The sequence below is a fragment of the Papio anubis genome, chromosome 20, assembly GCF_008728515.1.
Source record: "Papio anubis isolate 15944 chromosome 20, Panubis1.0, whole genome shotgun sequence".
Taxonomy (NCBI): Eukaryota; Metazoa; Chordata; class Mammalia; order Primates; family Cercopithecidae; genus Papio; species Papio anubis.
Genome location: NC_044995.1, coordinates 29,966,071 through 29,975,381, shown reverse-complemented (window position 1 = coordinate 29,975,381; position 9,311 = coordinate 29,966,071). Strand labels below are relative to the sequence as shown.

Below are 9,311 nucleotides of genomic sequence, written 5' to 3'. Positions count from 1 at the left end.
CAAACATTTATTTTAAAAAAATTATTTTTAAAATGACATTTTGAATGTCAAAGGATGAGAAATTCTTGACAAAACTGATGAAATCTTAAAATGCTTCTGCAAATCAGGCCTCAGAAGTCACACCTGATAGAAGTGACATACACTGTGTATGTGCACCTCAACACTGGGCCAGCGGTGCTCACGCTTGCAACCGCATTCTCAGCCGAGGCAGCAGATCACAAGGTCAGGAACAGACCATCCTGGCTAACATGGTGAAACCCGCTCTCACCAAAATACAAAATTAGCTGGGCATGGTGGTATGCCTGCAACCTGCAGCTACCGGGAGGGCTGGAGTGCGCAGGAGAACAGGAACCGGGAGGTGGAGTTTGCAGTGAGCTGAGATCAAGGCCACCGCACTCCAGCCCGGCGACAGAGCAAGACCCGTCTCAAAAGCAACACCCTCTGGCGGCGGCTTGGCTCAGTTCAGGGAGGCCCTACCTGAGGCATTGCACCTTCGGCTGTCACTCTTTCCTCATTCAGCCCAACGTTTGGTTACATCTTCTGTCACTCAGGGCCTGAGGGCGCGGTCTTAAACGTTATCCATTCAGCGACGCTGGCCTGGGAACCGTCCAATCAGGCACGCAGGTGGAGCGGAAATGGCGGTGTCCGGGATGTGGCGGGGTCTTTGTCTCTGGCTGCAGTCCGAGTGCCTGGTCTAGTCTTTGCTGTTCTGTGCCCTGTTCTCCTAGAGACCCAGCCTCTGTGGCCCTGTGACTTGCAGGTATTGGAGAACCACAGCTAAGACGCCAGGACCCCCAGAAGCCTAGAAATGGTGAGAGTTCCGGGTCCGACATCCCGAGAGAGGGAAGGGGGCTGGTTGGAACCGGTGGCGAGAGGCTGTGGCGGACTCAGGCCTCCCCGCAGTCGGCTTCACACTCTGCGCCCCGAATTCTCCTTGCCCAGCCCGGCCTCAGTCCCCTTCAGCCATCAGATTGCTGGCTGCGCTGGCAGCCGGGCGCCCGGGCGTCCTGTCTCTTCCCTGCGCAGTGACTGTGCCCTGGCCTGGAGCCCTTTCTCGGCAGCTCTGCATCCGTAGTGCCGCGTCTCTCCCAGATTGTGCAGGGACCACGGGAGGGTGGTCAGGGGACAATCCTGACTCGGGGTGCGGGTTCATGAATGGAAAGAGCTTTGGTTTGGTTTATGGGGTTCCTAGTTCCTCTTTTCTCCTATTAAAAATGTATGGGAGTTATGGCGAAAATACTTAAAAATTTAAGCAAGGAGTGGTTGAAAAATTGTAGAGCACCCAGCTATGGGTTGTAGTTTGTGGTCCATGAAAAGATCTCGAAGGAAAGATGCATGATGAAAATACCCAAATTCAATAATCGGTTAGGTACATTTACATAGTTTCTTAATTTTCGCCTTGAGCCTGCAGATTTCCTGGTTGTGTAATCAGAGCTTACTTGGCAGTTTATCATTGATTAAGCCTGAATTTTGTTTCCCCCAATGTAGTAATTTCTTAAAAAAAAAAAATGTATTTGAGTTAGATTTTTTAAAATTAGGAATCCAGGGACTGGAGCCACCTCAGTCTATTTGCCACCACATGGGACTGATTTTCACTTGCATGTTTCACATGGGTCCCAAGCAGGATCTCAAGTCAACCCCTCACACCCCATTTCTCCAGCTTAACTCTGGCTTGCAGTAAAATACTCAATTTTCAGTTCCTTCTGAAAATCTCAAATGCCAATTTCCTCTCCCTAATTTACATTATTTATTATTTGTCCTTTAGTGTACATTTTTGATACTGCATTTTAATTAATCATTTTTTGACAAAGCATTAGATGGCATATTGAAAAAGATATGTTTTCTGTTTGTAAATATTTCCCATGAGAAGAAAGCAAAGAATATCCCCTGATAGTAAATTGTAAAAATCTCTGTGCCTCTTTTGCTTTTGTCTTCCCTAGGCACAAAGATCTTATGAGAATGTTTTAGTGTCAAGATATTTTTATTTTGCAAACGTTATGGGGTGATTCGTCCTCAGCAACCCTGTCGTTTTTTCTTGGTCCTGGTGGTACTGTCTGTGAATAAACCAAGATAACCTCTATGGCTGTGTCTGCTACAGTATCTAGTAAATATCAGCTCCTATGTCATTTTCTTTCATAGGACATCCTGAGGTAGGGAGTGTAGCCTCTCAAGGGAGCAAGAGAATACCCTGGGGAAAAGATGAATCTCTTGGCGTACTCTTCCTTTGACAAGCTAACCCCCTGAGACATTAAAATTGTCTTCACCCAACCCAGCTTCCATTTCTTGGAGACAGATTGCTGGTCCACCAATCACATGCTGGTATTGAGGGGAAAACAGAAATAATTTCTGCCTCCTAAATGCTCTAAGATTTGTGAAAGACAAAATAGTATCCCAGAAGAAAGAAAAAACGTGACTTCAGTGAGATGGTACAAAAACTTGCAAAGTAAAATACACTTGGAGCACTCACTTGAGCATAGTGCAGTATCTCCTCAGAGAGTGGTCACTGAGCACTTAAGTGGGCAGGATGGAGTGGGAGAATCTCTCAAGTGATTGGATGATCTGAATTCACACTTGAGTCATACAAATCTCCTTTTTCTTTTGTTTTGTTTTGTTTTTTGATGGAGTCTGTCACTCAGGCTGGAGTGCAATGGTGCAATCTGGGCTCACTGCAACCTCTCCCATGTTCAAGCGATTCTCCTGCCTCAGCCTCCCGAGTAGCTGGGACTACAGGTGTGCACCACCACACCCAGCTATTTTTTTTTTTTTTTTTTTTGTATTTTTAGTAGAGAAGGGGTTTCACCATGTTGGCCAGGCTGGTCTTGAGCTCCTGACCTTGTGATCCACCCGCCTTGGCCTCCCAAAGTGCTGGAATTACAGTCTGAGCCACTGCGTCCAGACTACACATCTGTTTTCTAATCAGCGCTGCTACTCCCTGGATTTGTCACCTGGAAAAGATTTGTTCACTTTTATTGACTTTAGTTTTTTAACTGTAAATTGCATTTTATTAGTAGAGTTTAAAAGGTAAGAAAATACTTACAATATTTACAAAGGGCATAAAAGTTGTGCATTTCAGAAAAAAATTAATTATGTATTCTACTTGTTAAAAATTGTTTACCTTTTTCCTTCCCAAAGTGAGTTTAGGAATTTTTTCAGATGGATTTTTTATGACTGAGTGATTTCAAGCAGAATTCCAAGACTTCACTTTTAAAATGCTACCAAGAAAAACAATAGGGAAAATCTCTCCTGCATTTTGGCTGTAGAAAATGAATACATTTCTGGCCAGGCGCGGTAGCTCATGCCTATAATCCTAGCACTTTGGGAGGCTGAGGCTGGTGGATCACCTGAGGTCGGGAGTTCAAGACCAGCCTGGCTAACGTGGTGAAACCCCATCTCTACTAAAAATACAAAAATTAGTCGGGCGTGGTGGTGGGCATCTATAATACCAGCTACTGGGGAGGCTGTGGCAGGAGAATCACTTGAACCCAGGGGGCGGAGGTTGCAGTGAGCCGAGATTGTGCCACTTCATTCCTGCATGGGTGAAAGAGTGAAACTCTGTCTCAAAAAAAAAAAAAAAAATGCATTTCCACAAGAAAATGTGGTAGATAATTGGTGAGTTAGGTAGATTCATAAAGTATCACTTCCTTTTATTGCAGGGTAAATTTGTGACAGTGAATATCTCTGTTCTGTATCCAATTATCTTGACTTCTGAGTTTCATGCTAAATTTTATGAGATAAAACTTGGTACCTCCTGGAAATGTTCCCATATGACTAATTGTTTACTACATGATTTTTAATGGAAAAAATACAGTAAGACATGCATTATCTGAAAGGAATTGATACTTTTGCTTTTCTCATTGAGGTATAAAATGTAAGCACCTTATAATTTCATCCCCTTATATGAACATGATGTTTGAGTAATGTTGCTGAATTTTTCACACATATAGTTTCGAAAACCAAGTTGGTAACTGACATTGGAAATCAAAACATGAGCCTAGTGACTTCAAGCTAAGGCTAATACTGAGCCTGCAAAAGAAGGTTATTAATGGCCCAATTAGTTTTTTTCTGAAGAGCCTCTCTTGCAGATGTCCCAGCCTGCTCACCCCAGCCATGGAAGAAACTAGCATAGTGAGGAAAGCTGGGAGCCTGGAAGTAGGGACACAGGCAGAATTGCAGTTAAGGTTCAGAAGGGAAAAGAAACTGGCGGGATTTTGTGAAGATGAAGTGGTTATTGTTTTGAAGCAGTTTCTGAACTATTTAAAATAAACCAAAATCAAGACATGCAAGAAGTATTGTAACAGAATACCTACTATAATATCTTTAAAAATTGCAAGTTCAGGCAGACAAGGGCTTCCTTTTATAGGAAGGACCAAACAAGATTAGAATGAAGGTAGGAGGGAAATGGCAAATGGAGATGAAAAGAACTAAGATTCCTGGTGTGTTTTACTCTGAAGTCATCATATCCTTGGAAAGGACATAAATAGGGCTGTATTTTTGACACAGATTGGTGCCAGCTGAATGTTAAAATGCAGGGGAGGAAGATAAACTTTAAGTGAAGTTTGATTAAAAAGTTTGGTTAAAAAATTATTTTGACCACTGAAGAAAATTTCAGCTGATTTTTTTTTTTGAGATGGAGTCTCGCTCTGTCACCCAGGCTGCGGTGCAGTGGTGCGATCTCCACTCACTGCAACCTGCCTCACCGCCTCCTGGAACGCAAGCAATTCTCCCTGCCTCCAGCCTCCCTGGGAAGCTAGGGTGCAGTGCCTGCCATGCCGCTACGCTTTTTGTATTTTAATAGAGACAGTTTCTGTGGCTAGGCTGGTCCTGAACTCTTGACCTCAGGTGATCCACCCGCCTCAGCCTCCCAAAGTGCTGGGATTACAGGCATGAGCCACCACTTCCAGCCAGCTGATTTTTTTAAAAATGAGAACAAGAAGAAAATGTGCAGTCTGCGTCTGGCTATGTGATAGATAAGAAAAAAGAGCACCAACTAAGCCATAATAGAAAGCGTGTTTCTTTCCATAAACTGTTTCTGGAGAGCGCTAAAAGGATAGAAAATTTATTAATCCACAGCTATTTGCAGGACCTCGAGAGTGACTTCATCTTTCCCCATTTTTTTCTTTGTTCTATACATTTCTTACATTTAACTTTTTGGGATTATGTTTTTACTAACTGGTAGCAGCTACCAACATAGAGTTCTGTGGTAAGCTCCATCAAATTATGAAACTCAAGGGAGGTTAAGCAGATTATAGTTTTCAGCCGAAGGCATGGATGGGTAGGGTTTGGGCAGGGCTCTATAAATGAGACAGTGTTGTGAAAATGACCCTGAATCAAGGTCTGTGGAAGCTCTGAGTGGTGTATTTAAAATTGAAATGTTAGACAATGAGGTTTGGGTATTTGGAGAAATGGCTTAGTGTTCAACAAACTCTGAATTTAGTTACAAGAAAAGATGGATCACAGAGACCTGGCCTGGAATAAAACTCTGGTTTGTCTGAGATGAGGCTCCTTGTCTGTACACAGACTGTCACACTACTTGTGTCCTGGTTTTAAGGTCTCCCAAGAGGATCAAACTTAGAGGAAAGAAACTCTGACAGCAAACCCCTTTTCCTACAGCTGTCACCACAGGATTCCCACTCACTCACAAGCAAACCCACTAGATATTAATGTGTCCAGACCTCTCCCAGGAGTAGGCACCACCCTGAGAAATTTTACAACAGCATTTTTGATTCTAGTGTTTCTTGACAAAAACCTACAAAAGTGTCTACAAGTCTCCTGGCATATCCCAACCCCCAGACACTGAATCTGCAGCAGCAACCTGTTTTCCCTACCAGCTGAGGGTTCTGGACCTCCTGTTCATCATCTCATCTGCCTGCATAAACACAAAAATCCATCAGAATATACTTCTACTTGAGCCGCTATCTGTAGCACAAACCAGTTCTTCACCTACAATGCACTGTTTCCCACTCATAGATTTTTATTCTTTTAACTTTTTATTTTTTGGTTCAGGGATACCATGCAGATTTTACATTGCTCTGGCTGAATTGTCATGGGGTTTGGTCGGTAAGATTATTTTGAGGTACTAAGCATAGCACCAAACTGGTAGTTTTTCTGATCATCTTCATCGCCATTCTCCCAAAGCAATGCTTTGGTACTCAGTGTCCTGTTGTTTCCCCTCTTGTTTTTGTGTTATTATTCAAACCATTTTTGTTTGTTTGTTTGTTTTGAGATGGAGTTTTGCTCTTGTTGCCCAGGCTGGAGTGCAATGGCGCGATCTCGGCTCACTGCAACCTCCTCCTCCCAGGTTCAAGTGAGTCTCCTGCCTCAGCCTCCCAAGTAGCTGGGATTACAGGCATGCACCACCACTTCTGGCTAATTTTGTATTTTTAGTAGAGATGGGGTTTCTTCATGTTGGTCAGGCTGGTCTTGAACTCCCGACCTCAGGTGATCCGCCCACCTCAGCCCAAAGTGTTGGGATTACAGGCGTGAGCCACTGTGCCCGGCCTCAGTTATTACTTAGAAATAACATGCATTTGGTTTTCTGCTGCTGCATTAGTTTTCTAAAAATAATGGCCTCCAGCTTCATTCTTCTTGCTTCAAAGGACATGATCTTCTGTATGTGTGTGTTTTAACAGTTGGCCACACAGTATTCCATGATATTTATCTACCATATTTTATTTATTTATTTACTTTTTATTTTATTATTATTATTTTTTGAGATGGAGTTTTGCTCTTGTTGCCCAGGCTGGAGTGCAATGGCACAATCTCGGCTCACTGCAACCTGTGCCTCCCAGGTTCAAGCGATCCTCCTGCCTCAGCCTCCTGAGTAGCTGGGATTACAGGCATGCGCCACCATACCCAGCTAATTTTGTATTTTTAGTAGAGACAGGGTATCTCCATGTTAGTCAGGCTGGTCTTGAACTCCTGACCTCAGGTGATCTGTCCGCCTTGGCCTCCCAAAATGCTGGGATTACAGGTGTGAGCCACTGCGACTGGCCTATTTATTTATTTATTTATTTGAGATGGAATTTTTCTCTTGTCGTCCTGGCTGGAGTGCAATGGCACGATATTGGCTCACTGCAACCTCTGCCTCCTGGGTTCAAGCGATTCTCCTGCCTCAGCCTCCTGAGTAGCTGGGATTACAGGCTCTTGCCACCACGTCTGAGTAATTTTTTTGTGTGTGTTTTTTAAAATTTTTAATTTAATTTAAATTTTTTTTAGTAGAGACGGGGTTTCACCATGTTGATCAGGCTGGTCTCGAACTCCTGATCTTGTGATCTACCCGTCTTGGCCTCCCAAAGTTCTGGGATTTCAGGTGTGAGCCACTGCACCCAGCCTAAACCTTTTATTTTATTTTATTTTTGAAGAAAGAGTCTCACTCTGTTGTCCAGACTGGAGTGCAGTGGCATGATCTCAGCTTACTGCACCCTCAACCTCCCAGGCTCAAGCAATCCTCTTCTACTTTAGCCCCCCAAGTAGCTGGGACTACAGGCACACACCACCAGACCTGGCTAATTTTTTTGGTATTTTTTGTAGAGACAGGGTCTTGCCATGTTGCCCTAGGTGGCCTCAAACTTTTGAGCTCAGGCAATTTACCTGACTCACCCTCCCCAGATGCTAAGATTACAGGTGTGAGCCACCATGCCCAGCCATACCATATTTTCTTTATCCAGTATACAATTGATAAACATTTAGGTTGATTCCATTTCTTTGCTGTTGTGAATGACATGGACTGCAATGAACATGCATATGTCTTTGTAATAGAATAATTTATATTTTACTGGGTATATGCCTGATTATGAGGTTGCTGGGTCAAAAGGTAATTCTGTTTTTAGTTCTGTGAGAAATCATCACACTACTTTTTATAGTGGTTGAACTAATTTATACTCCCACGGGTAGTGTATAAGCATTCCCGTTTCTCTGTAACCTTGCCAGCATCTGTTATCTTTTGACTTTCTAATACTAGCCATTCTCACTGGGTGAGATGATATTTCATTGTGGTTTTTCTTTGAATTTCCCTAATGATTAGTGATGAGCATTTTTTATATGCTTGTTAGCCACATGTATGTCTTCTTTAAAAAAACACCCTTTTCATGTTTTTTGTCTACTTTTTAGTGAGGTCTTTTTTTTTCCTATAAACTTAAGTTTCTTATAAATAATGGGTATTGACCTTTGTCAAAAGCATGATTTGCAAATATTTTCTTTTATTCTGTGTGTTTTTTGTTTACTGTGTCGATGGTTTCCTTTGCTGTGAAGAAGCTTTTTGGCTCAATTAGCTTCCATTTGTCAATTACTGCTTTTGTTGCAATTGCTTTTGGTATCTTTATTTTAAAATTTTTGCTGGCTTCTATGTCTAGAACGGTAGTTCCTAAGTTGTCTCATGGATTTTTTTTTTTTTTTAATAATTTGAAGTTTTACATTTAAATCTTTAATTTATCTTGAGTTGATTTTTGTATATGGTGTAATGAAAGGGTTCAGTTTCAATCTTCTACATAGTATTAGCTAGTTATTCCAGTACCATTTATTAAATAGGAAATTATTTCCAGATTCCTCTTGTTAGCTTTGCCAAAGACCAGATGGTTGTAGGTGTGTGGTATTATTATGGGCTCTGTATTCTGTTGTATTGGTCTATGAGTTTGTTTTTGTACCAGTACCATTTTGCTTTGTTTACTGTAGCCCTGTAGTATAGTTTGAATTCAGGTAATGTAATGACTTCAGCTTTGTTCTTTTTGCTTATAATTGCCTTGGCTATTTGGGCCCTTTTTTGGTTCCATAATTTAAAAAATTTTTTGTTTTGTTTTTTAGTTCTGTTAAGAAATATTTTTGATAGTTTGATAAAAATAGCATTAAATCTGTAATTTCTTTGGCAGTATGACCATTTAAATAATATTGATCTTTTCTCCTTTTTGTTTTTTTTTTGAGAGAGAGTCTTGCTCTGTCACCAAGGCTAGAGTGCAGTGGTGCGATTTTGGCTCACTGCAACCTCTGCCTCCCAGGTTCAAGCAGTTCTCTGCTAAAGCCTCCTGAGTAGCTGGGATTACAGACGCCCGTCACCACGCCTGGCTAATTTTTGTATTTTTAGTAGAGATGGGGTTTCACCGTGTTGGCCGGGCTGGTCTTGAACTCCTGATCTCATGATCCACCCACCTCGGCCTCCCAAAGTGCTGGGACTACAGGCATGAGTCACTGCGTCCGGCCAATATTGATCTTTTTTATCCATGAGCACAAAATGGTTTTCCATTTGTTTGTGTCATCTCTGGCTTCTTTAAGCAGTATTTTCACAGTGTTGTCATAAAGATCTTTCACCTCCCGGGTTA

At 42.1% G+C, this 9,311-nt stretch overlaps 1 protein-coding gene across 1 annotated transcript in view; it reads left to right on the top strand.

Annotated features, from left to right (window-relative positions):
- Positions 1–486: 486 nt before the first annotated feature.
- The window catches only part of LOC108584132 (zinc finger protein 98-like), a 32,757-nt gene continuing 23,932 nt past the window's right edge, over positions 487–9,311 (top strand). Inside the window, 1 exon segment of the mRNA XM_031660344.1 lies at positions 487–811. Coding sequence (XP_031516204.1) covers positions 809–811 — 3 coding nt within the window. The 5' untranslated portion in view covers positions 487–808.